Raw genomic sequence first — 23,832 nt, forward strand, 5'->3', positions numbered from 1 at the left:
AAATGTTCCATTCTTTGGGAATGAGTTGCAGTGCTAATGCGGAGAATCAATCAGAGTCAACCCATACCTTGAACAATCAGACTCCAATACATCTAAAAAAATACTTCTTTGGTTTTTACGCATCATGAATTACAGAAATGTTAGCTTGCCTTGGGGATTAAGATATCTAGGCATATATGAGGTCTGACACAAAACCCCCAAGATTATGCTTTTAACTATTTAACAAATTAAGAAAATCAACTATGATCACCTTCAAAATAGTTACCTTCTCAGTTTAGGTAACACACAGTTGCATACAATGCTGTCAATGTTCAAAGCAATTCCACAGATCATTTTCTGAAAGAAAAGATGTTGATGTTCTCCATCGGTTTTGCTTTCACGTCTTCTACCAACAAAAAAATGGGTTCCTTTGAGCATGGACTTGATTTTTGGGAAGAAGGAGCCTGCTCTGGCAAACAAGATGGGTGCTCAAGCACAGTGAAGTTATTAGCTAAAAAATGCTTCACAGACAAAGCATTGTGGGCTGGTGTATTGTCTTGGTGCAAAATCTACCCATTTCTCCACAATTCTGGTCATTTCCTTCTCTTGCATTTGCACAATTTTGTGTAATGCTACCAATTTACCACCTGGGTGCTGGGAATCTACTCTGCCATCATAATACCCTGACATCGAAGAAAACAATTAACATGGCCTTTGAACTTTGAACAATTCACGCGTGCTTTTTTAGGTCTTGGAGACATTGCTGACTTCCACTGCATTGATTCTTGCTTGGTTTCCAGATTGTATTTGAGTATCCAAGTTTCACCACAAGTTATCACCAAATTCAACAAATCTGTTTAATCCTCAATGCGTTACAAAAGGTCCAAACAATTCCTTGCAAAGTTCTTTTTGTTAATCTTTTGGAATCTTTTTTGCACTAATCTCTTCCATGTTCAATTCTTCCCCTAGAATGCACTGAACACTTTCTCCATCCAAACAAACTTTCTCAGCTACTGCTTGAACGCCCAACCTTCTGTCTTTTCAGATCACATCTCTCACTTTTTCAGTGTTGTCATCAGTGACTGCTGTGTGTGGGCGGCCTGGGCGATCATCATCTTTCGTGCTTTCTCTGCCTTCTGAAAATTGTTTGTGCCATTCAGCAATGTGTGCATGAGACTTGCACTCTTCACCATAAGCCTCAGTCAATAACTGAAAAGTTTCCATCACATCATTTCTTCAGTTTCACAAGAAATTTGGTGTTAATTCGCTGTTCACTCTTGCACATTGATGTTTTCTGATCGAGGGTAAGAAAACATCTATAATTGAACATGCATCTACTTGTACTGAGTGAAGCAATTGAGTTGAGCCTTGTCTTACTGTGACAGGTCAGAACATTTTCTATAACCATCTCTTTGTCTCTCCCCTTCCAAAATAAGGGTGATGCTCTGAATCTTCAAAGTACCAGTGCCAGGACTCTCACTGATTGATTCAGTACTCTCACAGGTTGATTCAGAGGTACACCATAAAAGCCCTCATCAAAGACTTGCTCTTTGAAAAGAATTCACAAATTCAATAACAGAATCATTGGAAAACATCAATATTATTGATCTTAATAAAAAGCCAAATAGCAGAATGAGCCACTGAATTCAATCTGAATTCTGAAAATAACAGCAATTTCATCTTTATCACCTTTTAAAATATATTTGTAACATGCATGAGAGATGGAAAATAATCTGTGGAAAAACACTCAATTTTGAATGCTTTAAGGACCAAAGTCTGCTTTTAGTTACTCCAGTGCAACCTAGTTGACTGAATTGGAACTCTGTCAGTGTAACAGAGTAGACTTTGGCTGTAAAGTAAACTCTTTAGTAAACAAGTAAGGTGGCTAACACACAAATGTGGCCTTTATAATGGCAAATTCAGTTATGCTGGTTTCCTTTGTTTATATTGCAGAATAAATAACAATACACAGTATTTCATATTTAGAAACTAATTTCACGCACAGGCCCCATTTAAGGAATCTGTATTACTTTAAGTATATTGAAACCTTAAGTGAGAGAACGTGCCAGAGGTGACAATGGGCACTCAAAGCAATTACATACAAGGATCTGACACCATCGTGGTATTGAAAGTGCCTGAAATTTAAATACCTGTGGAAAAGCAGTGCAGATTATGATTGTTCCTGTGCAATACTCAAGTTCTTAAACTCTATCCATTTTCTGAGCCATCTGCAGATGTACCTTAAATCCTAATCAAGACGACCCCTCTCTGTCAGCAGACAGTTGTTTAAGCACATAAATATCTGTAAGAGCAAGAGAGCAAGCACTTGATTTTCTGCTGCTGAAGTGACTTGCTTCAGGTACAAACTAGCATTACGTGATGGGCCATAATATACATCCTATGTGTTTGTTGTTAGCAAAACCCAGAGTTTTCACAGAATCATTTAGGTTGGAAATGACCTTTAAGATCACCAAGCCCAACCATAAACCTAACACTGCCAAGCTCACCACTAACCCATGTTCCTAAGCACCACATCTATGCTTTTTATATACCTCTTAAATACCTCCAGGGATGGCGAGTCCACCACTTCCCTGGGCAGCCTGTTCCAGTGCTTGACAACCCATTCAGCAAAGAGATATTTCCAAGTATCCAGTCTCAACCTTCCCTGGTGCAGCTTGAGGCCATTTCTTCTGGTACTGTCCCTTGGTATGTGGGAGAAGAAACCAGCACCCAACCTCCTTTCAGGTAGTTATAAAGAGCGTTAAGGTCTGCCCTCAGCCTCCTCTTCTCCCTGAACAATCCCTGTTCCCTCAGCCGCTTCTCATAGGACTTGTACTCCACCTCCTGCCCAGAGGAGCTGACCTGAAGTGTTGGCAGGGGAGCAGTATTTCCTGCTGGGAAACACAGGCTCCGGACAGCACACTCCTTCTACTCCAGCTGGAGTGGCAGGGTAGTGATACAAGAAGCAGTTACTATTACAAAAAGTGGAATGTTTTGATTGAAGCTAAAGTGGAGTTAAGTTTCCTTTAAGTAACAGTATTTTTGAAATTTAGAAAGAATGTCCCTCTGAGAGCATGTTTTCTTTCAGACAGTGTGTTTCCAGACACTGTTCATTCTTTGGAGATGATAACATCATGTGTTCAAGTATGATCTGTGCTGAACAGAAGTGTCTTCTTCTGTAAGACGCTTTCTCTGTTTGCAGCGTTTCTCTATCCCAAAGACAAGGTCAGGCAGAGCTGGAGCCAGCTCCAAACTGGCAAAATTTTGGCTGTTCTGATGTTCATAATAACATTAGAATTAGACCTTGGGAAGTAAAATAATATGCACAAGATTTCTGGGAAAATTGATCCATATTGTGAGAATTAATTGCTAAGTTTTGCTGCAGCTGGTTTGTAAGTTTAATTATCTTGATAAATCTTGTCATATAAATCCATCTTCTATCCAGAGAAGAGCAACAAAGCTGGTGAAGGGGCTGGAGAACAAGTCTTATTGTTAGCAGAATGACAAACACATAACCACACTAGGAGGTTATATGTGGTGCTTTATTTCGAGGCCCCGGGAACCAGGGGTACGCACCCAGATCTGGTTCCAAAGACCGTCACATCGCGTCCGCTTTTTATTCTCTAAAAGTTTCGCAATCTATTGTATATTCAACAGGTTACTTCATTATCTAATACATATGCATAGGTAGGTTACTTCATCGCCTTATTGCGACATCAGTCTCTATTGCGCCTGCGTAGCCCCCTCTGGTGGTCGTCCTGATGAAGTAAGTAGTCTTCCTCAGATGAAGTAAGTAGTCTTCCTCGCATTGTCTTTATTACTTCTTGTTCTTTTGGCAAACTTGTCGGTTTTTCTTGGCTGGACCCGCACTTATCTCCACTTGACCGCTCAGGTATATCTTTCTTGCCTCCTGAAACCTATTCTTCTGTCCTTCACAAGATTTATGATGGTCTTTTGGCTGTTGCAGGTGTATGTTCTACTTGGGTAGGGTAGCTAGTATGTACTTTTCCTAAGCACACTTGGATCCTATTGTCACATGAGGTCCTTTGAGCAAGTACCTCGGGTCTGTTGCTAGGATACGTTAAGAATCAACAGAATCATGAAATTTTACATTCAGTCTTAGTTCCTGATTAGTCGATGACCAGTGTTTTATCCTACTTTAAGTGTAACTTTCCTAGCATTATGAAGAGCGGCTGAGGGAGCTGGGGTTGTTTAGCCTGGAGAGGAGAAGAGGAGGCTGAGGGGAGACCTCATTGCTCTCTACAACCACCTGAAAGGAGGTTGTGGCGAGGAGGGAGCTGGCCTCTTCTCCCAGGTGACAGGGGACAGGACAAAGGGGAATGGCCTCAAGCTCTGGCAGGGGAGGTTCAGGCTTGACATCAAGAAAAAAAAAATACACTAAAAGGGTCATTAGGCACTAGAACAGGCTGCCCAGGGAGATAGTTGAGTCACCTTCCCTGGAGGTGTTTAAAAGATGGGTGGATGAGGTGCTGAGGGGCATGGTTTAGTGATTGATAGCAATGGTTGGACTTGATGATCCAGTGGGTCTTTTCCAACCTAGTGATTCTGTGAAGGGATAATATGCAGACAATCTCCAGACAGGGATGAATAACCTGAAAGGATAAATACTCTCTTACAGCTGCAAGAATTTAACAATATGCATAATTGTCTTGTAAGATGTAGGTGTCCTGGCTCAGGAGATAGCCTGAAGGGAGTCTCCAGACATGGCTTGATAACTTAAAAAATAGATGTTCTCTGTGGACTTCTACGGTTCTTTGTCTAAAAGTCACAGAATCACAGAATCACCAGGTTGGAAGAGACCCACTGGATCATCAAGTCCAACCATTCCTATCAATCACTAAACCATGTCCCTTAGCACCTCATCCACCCGTCCCTTAAACACCTCCAGGGAAGGTGACTCAACCACCTCCCTGGGCAGCCTGTTCCAGTGCCCAATGACCCTTTCCGTGAAAATTTTTTTCCTAATGTCCAGCCTGAACCTCCCCTGGCGGAGCTTGAGGCCATTCCCTCTTGTCCTGTCCCCCATCACTTGGGAGAAGAGGCCAGCACCCTCCTCGCCACAACCTCCTTTCAGGTAGTTGTAGAGAGCAATGAGGTCTCCCCTCAGCCGCCTCTTCTCCAGGCCGAAGAACCCCTACTTGTGTAAGCCGGGATGCCTTTATTTTAGAGGTATCCGCTTCCAGCGTCGCGCTGCGAAGCCAAAACTCTACCGACCTCGCTCCGAGGAGCCCGTCCCGCTGGGCGTTTCCCTGCGGAGCCCGCGCTCCCCGCCCCGCGCGCAGGGGCCGCTCCCGCCGGGCTCGGGGCGCGGCGCCACCTGCGGCGGGCGGGGCGGCGGCAGGAAGGGGCGGTGGCTCCGCGCGCGCCGCCGGGTGGTGGCTCGGGGACCTCGCGCCCCCCGCCCCCTCATGGCCGCCCCGCAGGACGCGCTGCTCGCAGGTGAGGACGCGGCCGGGACCGGGTGGGAGAGGAGCGGAGCCGGGCGAGGAGCGCGACCCGCCCCCCCCCGCCCCCCGGGGCAAGCTCGGAAAGGGTTTGGTAGTCGCTCCCTTCCCCCTCCGCACGCGCGAATCCGGCGTGGTAGGAATTTACCGTGTGCCCGGCTGTACGGGGTTTAGTGTGAATACTCCAGCCCGCCTGGGTGCCTGGCGTGTGGGTTAGCCCCTGCTCGATACCGCCACCTTAAAAAACCACGTTGTTGTTAAAATTCAAGGCTCCTGGTGGCTACGAAGCCCGTGCTTTTTGACTTAGGTGGCTAATGCTGCGAGTGACTTCTAGGTACCTCGTCTCAGGTGTGCCAGCATCACACTTTCCCCTGTCTGCTCAGGCAGTGGCAAATATTGAGTAATTAACAGTAAATTAAAATGCACCGAGTGCTGATGGAATCAGATTTTTCATAGAACTGAATATTTTGCTATAGCTCTTATATATAGCTTTTTTTTACTACTTTTTTCACAGAAATGAATGTTTCACTATAGCTCTTCTATAAAGCTGTTATATATAGCTCTTGTATATAGTTTTTTCCTACTACTTTTTCATAGAACTGAGTATTTCACTATAGCTCTTACATATAGCTCTTACGTAGAGCTCTTTTTAGCCACATTTTTCATAGAACTGAATGTTTCACTATAGCTCTACTATACAGCTCTTATATATAGCTCTTGTATATAGTTTTTTCCTACTACTTTTTCATAGAACTGAGTATTTCACTATAGCTTTTACATATAGCTCTTACGTAGAGCTCTTTTTAGCTACATTTTTCTTAGAACTGAATATTTCACTATAGCTCATATATAGCTCTTGTATGCAGCTTTTTTTCTACTGCTTTTTTCCTACTGCTTTTTTCATAGAACTGATTATTTAACTTGCTGTATTTCCTCTTATTCAAATCATATGCCTCGGTTCAAAGCATCGTTGTTGATTTGGGTTTAATCAAAGGGATTGTTTCTATAAACAACGTTAGAGTCAAGGCGTTCACTTTGAGTTTACTAAGTTGTGCTATTCATACGCGCGCCCTGCCTTGGCGTGAAAGAGGTTTTAGGTGCGTCTGGTTGAACCGCGTGACTAGAGCAGATCTTACATGCTTCGCTAACTGCTGGTGATGTCGATGCTCTGTTGCAGGGGAAAAAACTATAACAGAGGGCAACACTTTCTCTGCTGTTATATGGTGCTTTGTGAACCCCCTCCTGCTTAAAGGTCAAAATGCTGAGGTCTGTGAAACTTAGTTTCAGGTTTCTTTCCAATGCAAGGCTGAAGAACAGATGTAGAGTTAAAGTTTGAATGTTTGCACATCTATATGCCTGCGTATATATAACATTGGCAAACTGCTAAGTGCACCTCTGTTAGGGTAGCAGAGGCAGAAGTGGTGGAGATGGATACGAGTCTCCTGCTCCTGTTGCAGACTGGTCCTCCTGGATAGGCTCAGGCAGAAGCGTCATGGCAGCTGCTGAGCTATCACCGTGCCATCGCTGCACAGCAGAAAGGAACCTTGGGAGCAGCCACTGAACCTGACTTAGGTCTGTCTGAGTCAATTTGCGTGTGCTGATTTATGTCCGTCTGAGTCAACTTGCGTCTGGCTCCTGGCAGGAGTGTGGGGAAGCAAATGCAGGCCAGTGGATGGATGCTGTCAGTGGGATAGTGCCATAGTGATGTTTTTGAGGGATCCTAGGTTATGTTGTTATCAAGTTGTCTGTCAGAGTAACTGTGAAATCAGACGTTCTGCACTGAATAGTCAGTCAGGTGACACCTACATTTCCTGTCAGCCTTTCAACATGCAAAACTCTGGATGTTTTACATTTGAGATAAACAGAGAATTTTCCTCCCTGCTGTTTTGTGCACCTGCATCCAGCTGTATGACATGAGCTGCAGAAAGCTGTGGGAGGTATGTGTGGGAAAGAGAGAGGGGACATGGCATTTTAATAGCCTTATTCACAATTAAATATTAAGGCTGTGGTTTTCGAATTATCTGCCTACCATCAGTGGTCAGCATGACTATGGAGAATCATCCGCAGTCAGTATGTGCAGCCTTTTTCAGGTAGAAATATTCATATGCACATATACCACTTATAGAAGATGTTGGGACTTGATAGTGCTCTGCAAACTAAAAAACATGGAAACTGCTGTTCTTCATAAAGGACTAAAAAAAAACAAAAGGGAAGAAGTTGAGGAGTAGGAAAAGAATAGGGCTTTAAAATATTTGGGGGGGGGATGGATATTAAGCAAGAAAGATGCACTATCACAGATTCACAGTGACTGTTCCTGTGTGAGACCTAGAAGGCATAAGTCAATTAAACGTACAATTCTGTATCCTGTCGCCTCTTAAAGAGTCACCTGAAGGTCTGTCAAGTCCTTATTTCAAATGCCTATATTCTTTGAGCTTCTCACAGTTTTCCAGTGCTTCCCTTTGTATTGTGGAAAGTAAATTACCAGTGTCACAGTGCACCTTGGGCGTTATCTTGGAGATAGAGGATAGGGAATGAAGAAGCCCTTACCATAGCTACAGCAGCCAACAGGGTTCACCAGGGCATGGACCCTGGGACCTTTGGATCTTTGGTGAGGTCTGCTTTCATCTACCTCAAGGCTCCTCTTGTATTACAAAGGCAAAAGAAAGAATTTCTTTCTTTCTTTCTTTTTTTTTAATGTGTCTAAGAATCCATAAGGAGGAGATGTAAGGCCTCCAGAATAAACTGACAGTAAGTTGCATGCTTTGCTACTGAATTTCTTGGATCTTTATTGATAGCAGAGAAATGGTGAAACTAGGGATACCTGGGCTGGCCTCCTTCCCTGGAGCCTTTCTTTGGCTCCCACTACCTCCATCTCTTTAAACTCCCTTAAAAGGGTGGCCTTTTCTCTTTGCTTCATATCCCTTTCCAGTTCCTTTGCGGGTCTCCACTACAGTTCCTACTCAAGTCCTCCATTTCTGGCCCTGATCTTATGCAGTGTCTTACACCAGTTTATTGTATTTTCTCACATCCCAGTCTGACTGTCAACCTCTCTGCATTTGATTTGGGAAGCTTATGGTGGTTTGTGCTGGCACTTGCCATCTGGACAGGCTTTGTCCAGAACTACCTGTTAATACCATGTTTCTAGAGCAGTGATTTCATATTTACCACAAAGGACAGGTATGACAAGAAAATGGGGGCTTGGTTTGGGTTTTTTTCTGTCTCTTCTGCATATGTCTTCCTAAACTTTTATACTGCTGGGTGAACATGCTCATCTGAAATTTCATAGACCTCTGCCTTTTTAAAACATTCAGTGTACCTGCGTACAAAAGCTGTGCTTGAGCCCTGTATGATAGATTGGACTCTTCTGATCACGTGCCACTTGCTTGGAGAATGCCTGTGGTTTTGCTGGGGGCACTAATGCTGAGTAACGCTCTCCTTGGCATTGCAGCGAGGGAGTCCCTCACAACATCAGGAGGGAGAATGGCTCTCTTCTGGAGCTCTGGGATGCTTTTGTGCCACTCCTGCCACCTGTTTTATTTTCAGGCCTGTTCCTTGTATTGTCTTGTGTTGTCTTATACTTTGTCTTGTTGTTCTATTGTATTAAGTAGATTTATAGAAGTAGTTCTCAAAATAAACAATTATGCTAAATTTGAGTTGGTTAGGATAATGCCTGTGTAACTTCTGTGCTCTGAGGGCTCAGTGTTTATACTGTACATTTTGTAATTAATTTCTGGTACTGTGTTCTAAATGCAGGGATTTCTGTATTTGGGAGAAGGTAATCACCAAATGTTGATTCCAATCACCTCTTACTGGTTGCACTTGAAAATATGTGTACTTGTTCTAAAAGACCTTATGCTTACTACGAGAGTGACAAAAATGGAGTGAAAATCCTGCTACGTAATTTAAAATGCTTTTCTGTTTTTGAAAATGTGATCCTTACCAACAGAAGGGATTCCTCAAGGAAGTGGCAGCGTGGTATCAGATTACAGGAGAGGTCTTGTGAATTCTGACTTCTGTATGAGACTTTTTTTCTGATTCTCTGTACTCTTCGGTCAGTACCTCACTATTATTTGTGAATGTAGCCATTGATGCAGAGGGGCTGGCATTTAGTGATTTGCCTGCAAGTACTTTGAAGGTTTATTTCTGTATCCTTTTGATCTTAATATAGTTGAAGTTTATTTTTCTATTGTATATAAATAATTAATCCTTACCTCAGATATGTTTTTTTATTAGGTGTCTTTCTACAATCTGATGTTTCCTATAGCAGTAATTTTGTTGTAGTGGGTATGTTTACTGTTTGAATTATTTCTTTGAGGGAAAAATGGAGTGTTGTCACTTGGAGAATAAAACTTGCCTTTTAGCAGATTTGCTGGATTTTACTCCTTATTGCAAAATTGCTTTGTGGTTGTTTTGTTGGGTTTTTTTTAACTAAAAATAATTTAGAGATTTAATTTCAGTCTATTGTTAGCTTAGAGTTGGGTTTCCTTGTTGCACGTAGTTTCTCATTTATGTGCTGGTCGCTCTGATATTTTCTAGTTTATCATGTTTTCTTGTGGAAATGTATTTGACATAATGCATGTAATGGCTGCATAGTTGTTCTTGGTCAGAAAAGAAGCAAAATATGAATTGCCAGACAGAAATATTTTGAGAATCATGCAATGATAAAGCTTTCTTATTTCCAGCAGATCATGCAGCAAAAGAGCCAGTGGAGGATACAGATCCAAGCACTCTTTCCTTAACAATGGTATGTGTCTCTGGTCTAACACAGTTAAAATCATTATAGCTCACTCCAGTTAAGTAGTTCAGAAGTGAGGTAGAACACTGAAGAATGTTGTTTTAAGTTATGCATGTATATGAGGCTTGGCTTATCCATATGATTGTATAAAGAAATTTTAATTCAGTTACACTGAGCAAATTGAAGTGTTAATAAAACTACCAATAGGTACGTAAGCTGAATTGGGTGTTATCAGCTGAGGTGTCCATGGGACAGCCTCTAGAAGCTATGACAGTACCATTTTTTTCATTGAAAAAAAAAAACCAAAACCAACCAAGACAAATTTGTGCTGACATTCTTCTGTCTATATAGGTTGAAGGGAAAAGAGAACCCATCTAAGGCTTAATACTTCCATTGTACTAAGTTATTATTCCTTCCTGTACCTGTTTTGTCTGGTGGGTTAGTCGTGGAAAGGTGAGACTGAATAACAATGCCTTACAGCAGGCATGAGAGATCAAACAGCACTCTCAAGTGCTTGCTGGCAAAGAGAATAATACAGTTTTTGACAAGTTTTTGTGTTTTGTGATATTTAAACAGTCAGACATTTAGACAGTCTTATGCTGACACAAGGGGTGTATCAGGTAAAAGTAATATGGAATTCTGTGAAGTCTTTTAAGAGTTTTTCTTTGTAATGTTGCTATGGATTGTTTACTCTGGGGAAAAGTTACAGTGCTGGGGGGCCCAGAGGAGACTGTTGTTTTATGTAGTTCTGGAAACAGATTGAAATGCATTTGTTTATTTTGTGGATGTCAAGTGAGCAAACTATTGCTTTGCCTTAGTGTTTTCTTCCCATTTTGAAGCTTTGCAACAGGGAGTCAGCAAGGAACTCTGAAAATTACACTAGTACTTTTAATGCTGATCCTTCACTGGGATCCATTATTGCAGTCTGTGTACATACTTTCGTATCAGCAGGCTTTATTAGAAGACTTTGTGATTGTTTTTGTCTAGTGACTAAATTAGATGATGTGTTTTGCTCAGGGGAGTTTTTAAAAGATGAGGAAAAGTTGCTGTGAGACAAATTAAAGTTTGTTTATCTTCCCCACTCTCTTAAATTAAGATATCTTTAATCTCCTTGCTTGGTTACAAGTTTCTATATAAGCCACAATTAGTTTTACGTAAGGGTAGGGGTCATAGGGAAGGAGGTAGATTTCAGGTATAATAGTGAATCATAACACACCTGGAAATTAGCAACTGTCCCCTTAAACTCAGTAATAACAGTTTTCTATTGCATGTTAATCAGCTTTGTAATTTGAGGGCAGAAGGGAAGATAATCTTTTTCTTTCAGTACAGTAATATTTTAGTGAAAGCCTCTATTGGCTAAAAGAGCTTTTAAAGTAGTTTCTGTTCCTTCTGGTATGCATTTCCTTTTCTAGATTATCTTGCTACTTAAATGCAAAATTTCTTTCCTAATCTCTGCTTTTACACTAAAAAGTAATACCTTTAAAAATACTGCAGCAAAGCAGCAATTGCTATTACGTTTGCACGTGCTAATCAGTAACATCTCAATTCTTGTTTATGTGTGATACTACATCTGATCAGATCAATAGCAATTTGAGATGCAACTACGTTTGTGCAGTTTTACATACTCTTTCTCCAGCACAATAACAAACATCTGTGTCTATTGTCTTTTTGTGACAGACTGAAAAATATCCTGTCCAAGACACTGGAGTACCTAAAGGTAAGTATTGTGAATTATGTCTATTCAGATGTCGTAGATCTGTGTGGTTACATGCAATAAAGCTGACAGATTTAAATACTCTTACCTTTTCCTAAATGCTTATATTTTAAATGTAGTGCTATCATCTGTATTTTTGTTCTGGTTTGAGCTAAAACGGAATTGATTTTTAAGGTCAGTTTGGTGTGTATATGTATAAAATCTGGAATTTTCTTCCAAAATTCAGTTTTGATCTAAAAGTCAGTCTAAAACTATCATCACAAGATCTTGGTTCTCAAGAATCTGGAAGGAAGGTGCAGGGGTGCCGCCAAAAAACGATGTTCAGGAAACAAATACATGGTAGTGTTAGAAAGTGGCTTTGAAGAGATTACCAGTGCTTTCAGGCTATCAGAAATATAATCCAGAAATACCTTTCAAGTCTCATGCCTCTGATTGCATTCTCGGCCCTATAACCCATTAACTCTTCATACCATCTTTTACCTCCAGCAGTTATTAATACCGTCTACTTGAGAACCTTCTATGCACCCAGTCTGCACAAGTTCCTGCATCTTCTTGCTGTGAATGGAGTGAGGGAGTGCAGGTTCTGTATTGCACTGAAGTAAAATACTGGGATTGCACAGTGTGAATATCTCCTTTATGATTTCCTTGCCATGTGGGATGGTTTTGTTTGGTTTTTTTCATCCCAGGCTTCACCACTGGCGCTTGTCCAGGGAGTGCACTGCTAGGGGCTCAGTTGAGGAGCACTCCGCAGGTAGTGTGTTCTCCATTCTGTGTTGCAGAGCAGATCTGCAGTGGGACAGGTACAGGAAACTGCAGAAGCAAGTCATGATGGAAACTTCTGCTGAGGAGCATAAGTGATAAACCACTGGCGCTAAAGAAAGGTTAGAGACTATTCTGGGGGCTTGAGGGAGCCAGCCAGAGGAAATGAGCATCTTCTCAGAAGTGTGGCTCAGCAGGGAAGGAGAACATGGGATGAAAACTAATTTGAAATCATGAACTACTTTCTGTTTATTTGCAGGCAGTTGATTTGTTACTTCAGCATTGTTTATTAACACTACAGCAGTTTCTCTGTAATGTTCTTTTCTATGTCCTGTTTTTTATTTTGCCCATGTCGTTAGGTCGCATTTCAGCACTTCAGCACTTTCTGTAGAAAGGATATGAAGTTAATTTATTTTTAATTTTAGTTTCTGCTTCCTCTTGCCCAGTATTTAAAAAAAAAAAAAAGAAGAAAGTAGTAATATAGATTGACATTTCCCCTTAGTGGAAAGTGATACAAATACCTCTCAATATTCTGTTCATTTCTTTGATTTTTTTTTTTCCTGAGAATGGTTTTTCATAACTATTTCTATAAAAATACAGGCATAGAAGTAGGAATCTGAGCTAAAAGGTGTTACCGATTTGCAGGTCTGATAGTGTAACACAAAGGTGTTTGCTTCAGATACAATTTTTGAATAGGTTTTGAATCAGTAGGTTGGCTGGGGTGAGGTGAGGGCTGTTTTGTTGCTTTTTTAGATCAATTAATTAATGGACAATTTTGGGACCATAACTTATTAAAGTTTTTAGCACCCTCTACTGATTATGAATTAAAGGTACTTTACATCCTGTGGGACTAGGCTTAATGTTTGTGTCATGGTTTGATTATAATTTTGTTCTATACTTGAATGGAGGTAAATCTCGCCCATAATGTTTCCACACAAATGAAGTGGACTTTTGTTGCCCAGACTCTGAATTTTCAGTCGGACTTTTCTAGGACTTTTTTTTTGTTTGCTTGTTTCTGGTCCTACAGTCACAAAGAATAAAGATGATCCTTATGAAAAGTTTACCCTGCTTGAGCTGGAATACTGTTTGGCTTTAAGTTTCAATAGCCTTATAAAAACAGAAAAAGTGGAAAATAATGATTTGTTGGGTTTTTTTTTTTCTTACAAATGTAAGAATGAATTCTTTGATTCAGAGCAGTTTCTTGAGTGAAATAAGAAAATATTTTTTCTTTCTTATCTGGTAATTCGTAAAGGCAACAGCTATTCTTTATAGAGATTTTACCCTAATCGAACAGCAAGTGGAAATGTAGCAGCACTACAAACATCATCACCACCACGGAGTGTTCTTGTGCATAAGATGTGCAGAATATAACCTCTCTTAAGCTCCTGTTAGTGGTTGGTCAGCACCTGACTCAGAGGAATTATATAGATGGTTTCCTGATGATGACCTTATTAATCATGCAGAGTGAAATTTGTCTGTTTGCACAAGGTTCATGAGGGGCTTGTGCATCCCTTGTACCCCATTTTTAGTGCTGAAGTGAAGCCTGAAAGGTAAATAGGTTTTTTGCTGTACTGGAGAATGTGCTTTTCAGTGGGCTCCCACAGCAGTTAATAAACAGACTTTGAAATGGATTATTTCAGTGCTTCATAAAACTCCTGCGTGGTAGAAATAAGTAGGATGAGCCTAATTCACAAAGAGGCAGAATGAAAGGTAAAGATCTGTGTAGTACGTATTTCAACAATTGATATTGTAAATGTGATGAGGATAGCAAAGTAAAAAGGATTATGCTGATTTGGGACAGTCGTCTTCAGCCTTCTTTGATGTATTGGTTTGGTTAGTATTCTCTGGTCAGCTTTCTGAAAGAAGAACATGACTCTTGCTTCAAAAATAATCTGTTCGTTTAAAAAACAACTGTTACACTGATGTCTCTGCAAGGATAGTTTTTCTTTGCACAGTCATGCTCTGCGTGCTTGTTGTAGTCTCTGCCAATTTAATGTTTTGGGCTTTTAATCCAGCATTTCCCAGTGACTGGTTATGATATGGTGTTGAATTTTGTGGGCTAGGTATTTATAATTTATGTTTGATAGTCTTATTATTTATATTTGTGTGGAAGACCAGTGATTCATGATCTTTGTTGTCTTAGATGAGGAATACTTAACTGATCAAGTTACTTTGGAAATTGCATCTGTGAACATCAAGACCCTTACATCAGATTCTGGCCTAATCCAACAGGTGAGAAAAATGATACCTGAATGTGAACTAAATTATTGCTGTTGTTTTAAAAAAGTATGTTAACAGCTAAACTATTTTCAGACTGTATCTGGAGAGCATGGAATTACTTAGTAAAACAGATCAGAAATAGGTTCTCTTTTCAAGAGCTCAACGAAGTGAGCTTTGGTGAAGAAGATTAAATGAAAGGTTATTTAATTATTAATGTGTATGTTGTAATTTAAATAGGTTTTGATTAGCGTGTAGATGCTCTGAAGAAGAGCTGACAAGCATTATGGCTTTGTCCTCCATGGTCTCCGTGTTTCCTGTGGAAAATAGAGCCAGGACAGAGAACTGAAGAAGTAAAGAATCCTAGGTTTTGGACTCCCCTAGGGAGGCATTTGACTGTTTTTCATCGAATTTGGGACACTGCTCTTCCTGTAGTGGAAACGCTCTCCACTGTTTGTGAAATCTTACATTGCCCTAGGGTGGGCAATGCTGTGTGACCCTCATGTTCCGTGATTACAGTATTTGAAGTGAATGTTATTTGCTTAGTTTAAAATTGATTCTCTTTGGGTTGAGCAGAAAACTGGGAGAAGAAAAATGAATGAGCATTTTCCAGCGAGATGAAGAATTAAAAGGAGTTCCTTATGCCAAAGTCTCAGCTGAATTTGATCAGAAACAAACATGAATTTGGTATGCATTTCACAGATGATGGAGGTAACTGTCTCATTCCCATCATCAAGAAGAGAGCATTTATTGCCAGCTTAGAATCACTATAAAGATATTCCAGTGTATTAGGGTGTCAGTGATTCTACAGAGCTGGAAAATTTTATATTTATCTTTAGATGATTCATAGGTGTATGGCTTTGATTAGACCTGTAGAGGTTTATTGAATTTTAGTTGTGGGCAGAAAATACTCTTGCTTAATACTTTGATTTCATGGGCAGCAACGCTACATTGTCTTATTGCAATTACTATAAGAAAATGATCTTGAATAAACCCGAGTGCATTGATAAACACGGATAAATGATCACTAAAATTACCAATTTTGAAAAGAGGCGTATGGCACAGGTAACTATCCCTGGTTTAATTTGTGCTTTGTGCTGTGCCCACTCTAGTTATTTTTTTATCAGAAGACATGAGTATAATGACACCTCTTAGAGGCATTTAGGTATTAGCTTTCACAATAAAGTTTGAACTTTCACAAATTCATTAAGTCTAGGAAATAATACTGAAGTGCAGGACAGCAACTTAGCTAATGCAAACTAATAGAACAGTATCCACTTCTCCTCCCCGCTCCCCCACTTTTTTTTGTATTTGTTTGTTTGTTTCTTTTCAAACAGATCTCTGTGGAGGCTGAGCTGTGATGGGCAGCTCCTCATTCTCCCAATGAGTTACCCTTCTGGAGGGCTCAGTAATAATATCTCACATATTTAAGGAATTTGTAGGAACGGAGACAATTGCTATGATCAGGATTTCCAGATTTAGTTTTTTATTCAGCTTTGAGTGTTTACTTATTGCTATGAAGGCCAAGTTCATGTTTAAAACACTCTGTCCAGAGAAAGCTTATGTGATGCCACTGTAAAAGTTAAAATGCAAAAAGATAATAGCAAGGTTGTTTTTGTTGCAGGTGGTATGTGCAGTGTTAGATCTGTCTTGAGCAGAGACCAGATGTTTTGTGGGGTGAATTGATGTTGTTGCATGTATGATCTTGCAGTTTTCAGGGAATAAAGAAATGCTGAAAACAACATGCAAATTTTTCCTTTCCTAATTAAGTCTTTAAATATTTTGGAAATGGTTTACCTTCTTTATAATTGGACTGTGAATGTATGCATGTTCACCACGTTAACTGAAACTGCGTATATTCTATTTTTAGTGGATTTCTTAGTAAAGAAGGTGTAGCAGATAGGAATGGAGTATCTTATTACACTATGTTGTTACCCAGTTGACTTGTGTTTGCATACACATCTTGCAGAATGTTAAAGAGCTGATAGTTTTGGAGAAGTGACGGAATAAAAAAAAATCAACGATACTTTATTGCAGATATCTAAGGGGAAAATCCCCTTCTGCTTTCATCTTTAAATCCTCAACAGAAGAAAGCTATTTCAGCTGGCTCCACACCCTCATTGTTGAAGTAAGGGCTGCTGTAGTTTCCTGCAGTTTTAGGATCAAGGTGTTGTCCTTCCATTTTTTTAAGATGTTGCTTCTAAATAGTGGAATTGAAATGTTATGATGAGTGTTGCAATTTCAAGCTGCTAAGTAAATTCTTTAATTAGCAGGCAAGAAGTCACTCAATGAATGTTTACTTCAAACAGGAGGAGCGTTAGACATGAGCCAGCAGAAATGTTCTAGTCCACCTGTTGCCTAGAAATGCTTCTGTAAAGAAATTTGTAAAAAAAGCTCCTCCACTTTTCCTGGATCAATGAAACAATCTCTTACTGCTTCAGGTTACAAGTAAAATTCCTATTTTTTCTTCATTACAAATAATTAAAAAAATCTTTTTAATCAAACCACATGAATTGTTGAACAGCTATTGAGGGATTAAGAACAAATTATTCAAAAGATACCACCCCGTAGCATATCATTACAACTAATAGGACAGTTTTGTGAACCAGTCACAAAAGTGCTTTCTGAAAAGACTGCCGATTGTCAGTTGTTCCTCAAAACCAGATAAATTCCCTTTCTGACTTTACAAGTACCTTGGGGTTCTTTTAAGTAATCTCCTGCCACTTGTGAATTAGCAAAATATTTATTCTGGCATGGTAATACATTGTTTTCATTTATATTTATTTTCTGCATTGTAGCCAGAAGACAAAGACACGCAAAACCATACTGACAAATCACTTTCAGGTAATAAGTCAGCTTCACTGTTCCACATATTTTATTCCTAGATTTACTTTAAAAGTACTTAAACTTGTCGTAACTGAGAACTGCCTGAGTAATCAATGTTTGTGGAGCTCATTTCATTACTAGTGTAATTTACATCTTCCACTTTGTTCTAAGGGGGATGATGATCCATAATGCAGACCATATAAAATGTGTAAGTTGAGCTTTCCAAATACATGTAGTACATGTACTTTTGGAACTAAACAGCTACCTGGTGAGAGCAGAAGCTGGCAGTTGGCTGCGGGGGCTTTTCCCATAACTATATGAGATCAGCTGGGCGTGTTGTGTGTGTGCATGATATACAGCCCTGTTAATGTAGCAGTGAACAACTGAGAATTTCCTGTTAGTAAAGAAGTTTGCCCTATTAGGTAGCATTAGGATTATGCAGTTAGGTGGGTAGGTCATCGTTCACTCATCAGTATGTAACATTTTAGAAAAGCAGGATTCTTTATAGTGCTTTTGACAGTCTGCACAGTATAGCACAAGAAGCAGGTTGGTTTAATTTTGTTTACCTATAACTGTCCCTACATTTTCTTTACTCTTTCTTCCCTTCTTCTATTGGAGGATAAAACTTACTCTGGCACCCTTGCAAATCAAAATAAGATGAAATTCAGATAGGATGCTCTCCTGCCCTTTGAGCTCAGCCAGAACTTTTGCTGGATTACATTCATTTTGCCTTGTTTATATAACTAAATCTCGGTATGAGTGAAGCAAGGAAATTTTCTCTCACTTCAGTTAAGAGTTTAGGGTGCAGAAGAACCAAATAGTTCACACGTGTAATTCTGTAGAGAACAGCTGCAAGGCATGTGAAATACCTATGAACAGAGGTGTCACCAGAACATGTTTCCACTTAACAGGGAATCTCAGCTTTTGTGTGAAGTTATGTGTCTGCAGCAGTGTTGTTGCTGCACGTCCTAACTTGTTGAAAACCAGAAGCTGTCTTTGGCCTGCTAAAAAAGAAAGCTAATGAGCAACACTGCAAAAGTAACAATACCCTGCTCTTCCCTTAAAAACAAAACACAAAATGCATGCAGAAGCTACATTCATCTGAGTTGCTTTTGTCAGCAGTATTATTTAGAATGAAAGTCACTTTTTGACAGTCACTCTGGAATTTTCACACAATCTGACAGTAATTACTGCAAATGAAAAAGCAAATAAAGAAACAAACCTTGACAAATGCTGTTGACTGTATGAGTAGGTGGCACTGAGTACCAGGTTGGCCTTTTGCCAGCTACACAATTCAGGTCTCTTAGACCAGCACTGATCCAGCACTCCTAAATGTGTGTCACTGTTTCCTGTTGTCTTTAATCACTCTTTCAATTAATATCAATTTTCCTATTGTAGTGTCCCTTTTTCAAAGAGTTTCATCCCAAGCAGGATCGGTTACTTCCATGTTTCAAGCTGCTCAATGAGGCCGAAGGGCAGAAGCTTAAGAATGTGCTTCTAGGTTGCTTGCATTATCTACTACTCTTGGGATGTGACATATTCTTCCTGCCTTCAAAAAGGGGCAGGGAGAGTTAAGGTCACATCTGCAGCCAAAATGCTCAAATAATGCCCTATACCACTGCAATGTTAAAGGTATTTGTAGTAGTATTTAATTAGAAGTATGGCTAGAACTAGGTTCTACGTACTTTTATGAGTTATTAATATATAATATAGTCCAATAGCACCATGTTGTTCACAGTTCTGTGGAGACAGTGACTGTTGCGTGTGGGAGACCTCTAAATGGCAATTTTTGTTATTTGATGCAGATTTTAGAATGTATCACCACCTGCTTCCAATAGCTTGGTGTTTTTATTTTTCCTACACAGGGAGGAGTATGTATTTTATTCCTTCCCATAATAGGGAATTTAAAATAGTCTTGCATGGTAGAACAGGGACAGCTTTTATTGTAAGAGCCCTTAGAAAGCAAAGGAACATTTCCAGTTTTTCACTGTAATAAAGTACTAGATGTTAGTTCTGTTTGCAGCTGTCAGCAGAGATTCTCCTGGTGCAAATATTTTGTGTCATGAAGGCAGCAACTCACAAGTGCAAAACCTTTTCCTTCATGCTACAACATATGTATACAAGATGCACATAATAGGCACATAATTCTATTGGTGATGTAAACTGGGGTTATGGCAGGTTAGAGGAAGCAACATAGTTCCCAAAATCAAAAAAAAAGGGAATATTCCGGCTCACACTGGATTGAATTGCATGCCTTTTCTATAGAAGTATAAATATGATACTTTCAAAATTACTGTCCTTTTGATTATAGACACTGAGCATAGTGAAGAGAGAAGTCTTAGAATGTTAATTTCCTGAGTACTTCATAAGGAAGGGCATTAACATGTCGCTGTTCTGACTTCCTGATTCACAGGAACGTAATACTCATCAACTCTTTGTGCTTTTAATTTTTTGTTCTCCATAACACCACAACAACAGAACCTAACTTCTCCTCATATGATGGTTTTCACTGCAGATCTCAAGAAAACCTGCAATGAAAATGGCACCTGCTCCTTGTGCTTATTCCGTGCACCGACCATCAGTGACATGCTCGATGATGAGGACTTGTTGTACACAGTGAGGCTAAAGCTGGATCCCTGCCATCCAACAGTGAAAAACTGGAGAAATTTAGCAAGCAAGTGGGGGATGACTTATGATGAATTGTGTTTCCTTGAACAGAAGCCCCAAAGTCCCACATTGGAGTTCTTGCTGCGGAATAGTGACAGAACTGTGGACCAGCTGATTGAGCTCTGTAAATTTTATAAGAGAATTGATGTTGTGAAGGTGCTGCTGAAATGGGTGGAGGAGGAATGGCCCAAGAGAGGGACCAGAACTTACCAGAATGACTTCTAGGTCAAAAAAATTTGTTAGTTCCTAAGTGTTAGATGCTGGGACTAGCTGCCACTAGTATATGGGAAGTTTCCCTAGCAAGACAGAGAGAGAGAGATAACCTGTACTGATGGTTTGTATACTATGTAAACTTTATGTACTGTATACACATGTATCTGTTCTGTACCCTAAGGGTTGCAGAGATAGCCTTCCAAAAGTGGATGGAATAATGCAGGTTGCGTTCTTGAGTCTACAAACGCTTTCAGTTTCTTTGCTGCTGTTTGTAGGGTTCTTAAGCAGAAGAGGAATTAAAAAGCCAGACCTACTGGTTTTACTGCTGCAGTTGTGAACTGTGACAGTTGTGTGCTGTTGCTATTGGATAGCCATAATTAGAAGGCAAGTCTCTTCATCTTCCTGGCAGCCCTTCTGCAATTTTATATGTTCTACCTAGCAGAAGATGAGAGTTTGTTTCAGGTTTTTTTCTTCCTTTAAAAAAAAAAAAAAAGAATAAGCTTTATGATGCTGTTTTTGGCACAGGGACAGCTCAGTGTTCCAAGCTGCCATTTGGATTTGCATGTTACAATTAATTCCATGTTTCAACATCCCATTCAGGCAAATTATGCTTTACAGTTCTTTTATAAACAAGAATAGATGTTAAACAAAATAATTATTCTCATACCTCTGCATCATAGGACATGTATTTGCTGTAGAAGAAAATCACGCATTTTAGAGAGACTTCCTAGGCGCTAGGAAGCAAATAAAACTCAATTAAAATACTTTATACTTAAAATTAGTTTCCACAGTTTTAAAGAAAATATACAGTCTGAATGCACATATTTCAAATGCTACTTGCTTTGCAGTGTGAGGTGACACTTAATGGTCACCTGCAGGATACTCTTAGTGTTGAGTATAACTTCCCTTCTCATGGGCTGTGGTTTTCTTTACAGTTCTGTGGGTTGATTTGTTTTCTGTCCCATACCAAAGTAGTTGCACGCTTGCGTGAAACTAGCACAAGTTTATGTGTAGATTAAAACCACTCCAGTGGGGAATTCACAAGTGAATTAATCTATGGTTGAGGTGGATGGTGTTATTGAAGCACTTAGGGTGGTTTAGGCTGATGTTTTTCAAAGAAGTCTTATACTCTGAATTACACTGTTTACATTTTAAATATTTTATAAATTGGTCTTTTTGCTACCATTTTTGTGTGTTCTAATGTTTTAAAAAAACTTGCAAATCAGTTATGCAATAGGGTGTATAAAGTACTTACGGCTATAATGCCCCCCCTCCCCCAGAATGTTGTGACTTAAAAAAATTTCTGGTTGTCACCCTTGCAAAAGCATCTCGCACAATACTAACATGTACATAGGTGTATATACCAAAGCACTAGTGAGCAGTATGTCAGGATGTGGGGCAAAACTAGAAAGGGGTACAGGTTGATGCACTGTTTACTTCTCTTGAGTAGAAATCACTAATTAAGAACTAGTAGCAAAGCTGAGGGAAGTCTAAGGTTGTATACTGAGTTTCTTACTGTAAGAGAATGAAAATGGACCTCTAGTACTACTATACAGTAGATACTGAGAAAAATGGTTACAGAGGATCAAGAAATAAAGACTAACATTTTCCAGATCAGTTGCTAGTTCTGGGGTGACATAAATTAGCTGTATTTTAGTGGCTTACAGAAGCTTGAGATCTAGTTTCAAGGTGAAAAGACTGATCTAAATTTGATGTTTGTTTTTTTTCTTTTTTTTCTTTCTTTTTTTAAAAATTTGTGGAAGACTGGAGTTTTTAATAACTTTTTAAAAAACATTCCTCAAAGAAGTTCTTACTTTTTAGAACAGCCCTTTTTCTTTAAAGAGGAAATTATACTGCTGTATATTGCAGGGGCTGCAGTTCAAATATTCAGGGCTTTCCTGTTAGATGTCTGTCAATTCTAACTTTTGCAAATAATCTTCTAGTTTCAACTGGAATTCTAGAATCAACTTCGAGGACTACTGCTGTGTCCAGGCTGCCTGCTATTTTCAGTTCCTACAGAGGCAGCCACTGCATACGTGCAAATAGCTCATCATGCAGCTTGTCCAACACAATCGTCATACCTTGTGCCTACTGTATGCATGATTTAAGGTCATGTGCCTATGTGTTAAGTTGTCTTCTGAGTGATGAATGCTTGCGTATATGCCAGCAGCTTTTCTCTCCCACAACATACCACAGCTATACGTGTGTGTGGTATGATAGTATGCTTTGCTGTGGTAGATCCGGTTCAGCAAGGAGCTGGAGCCCTCACCTGAAAACTCACAATGGGAACATGAAATTATGCAGCAGCATTTCTGAATCCAGATGTTCAACTAAAATCTACCCCTTTCCCTGTTTTCTGGCTAAAACGTGTAAAATTTTGAAGAAACACTTTTGTCTTGTGGAAATAAGTTCTGATCCCCTGAAGCTCTTGACCTGTCAATGTCAGTGACAAGGATTCATGTCTGATGGAAATAAAACTGCTTCTGAGAGTTCATATATGGATTTTGTGTAGATTCAGCACTAGAAGTTGAAAATGTTGACCTTAAACTTCATTACACACTGGATTACTCATTAGTATACTTGAAATATATATTTCTTCTTTGTATGGTATGAATTGAGATGTACACACTTTGTTTTAGTTTTAAATCTGTTTACAAGATACTGGGTCTGAACATTCAGTTTATTCCTATATCTCCTGAATAATGTATACTATTTTTAGACAAAATATATATTGTCAATGTTTGAGTTTATTGTATTTGTTTTTATTGCAGCTAGGAAAACAGCTGGTTTCCTTCTTACCAGTCACCTTTGAACCACTGAACTCTCAACTAGTTGTGCTGTGTAAAAACATCTTATATGCAAGATTCATGGCATCTTAAAGCATGTATGTTTGCAACAGGCTGCTCTTCAAGAAAGGAAGACGCACTTTTCCATACAAAAAAAATGGATTAATTTTAGTAAGATGATGGAAAAATATCTTTATCTAGAAAACTTGCAGCGGAGTTACTGACTATAGAGAGGTATGAAACCTACACTGGGTGAACTCTTCCTGAATTAATAACTAATCTGTTAATGAAGGTTAGAGAATCACATGGGCACTAAAAAGGCTCTACTAGACTATTAGTTTTGTTCTATTATCTCTTTGTCCTATTTGCACACCAGACTTGCTCTTTCTTCAGGAACTTACAGTTCTTTGACTGCCATCTTTGTGCCTGAAGCATAATCAGTGGCCCTTCACACCCACTTCAGTTTTATGA

At 39.5% G+C, this 23,832-nt stretch overlaps 1 protein-coding gene across 2 annotated transcripts; it reads left to right on the top strand.

The window, feature by feature from the left end:
• Positions 1-5,385: 5,385 nt before the first annotated feature.
• On the top strand, positions 5,386-23,317 carry EDARADD (EDAR associated via death domain). 2 transcript variants are annotated; one of them, XM_069852397.1, is made up of 6 exons: positions 5,386-5,439; positions 10,130-10,188; positions 11,857-11,896; positions 14,796-14,884; positions 17,668-17,713; positions 20,211-23,317. In XM_069852397.1, the coding sequence occupies exons 1-6, from the start codon at positions 5,409-5,411 to the stop codon at positions 20,585-20,587; spliced, it is 642 nt and encodes a 213-aa protein (XP_069708498.1). In that variant the 5' UTR covers positions 5,386-5,408; the 3' UTR covers positions 20,588-23,317. The 2 variants fall into 2 exon arrangements, with proteins under 2 accessions (XP_069708498.1, XP_069708497.1); XM_069852396.1 differs by having other exon boundaries at positions 5,399-5,439; positions 10,127-10,188.
• Positions 23,318-23,832: the final 515 nt, after the last annotated feature.

Source organism: Phaenicophaeus curvirostris, chromosome 2, assembly GCF_032191515.1.
Source record: "Phaenicophaeus curvirostris isolate KB17595 chromosome 2, BPBGC_Pcur_1.0, whole genome shotgun sequence".
In the NCBI taxonomy this organism is placed as follows: domain Eukaryota; kingdom Metazoa; phylum Chordata; class Aves; order Cuculiformes; family Cuculidae; genus Phaenicophaeus; species Phaenicophaeus curvirostris.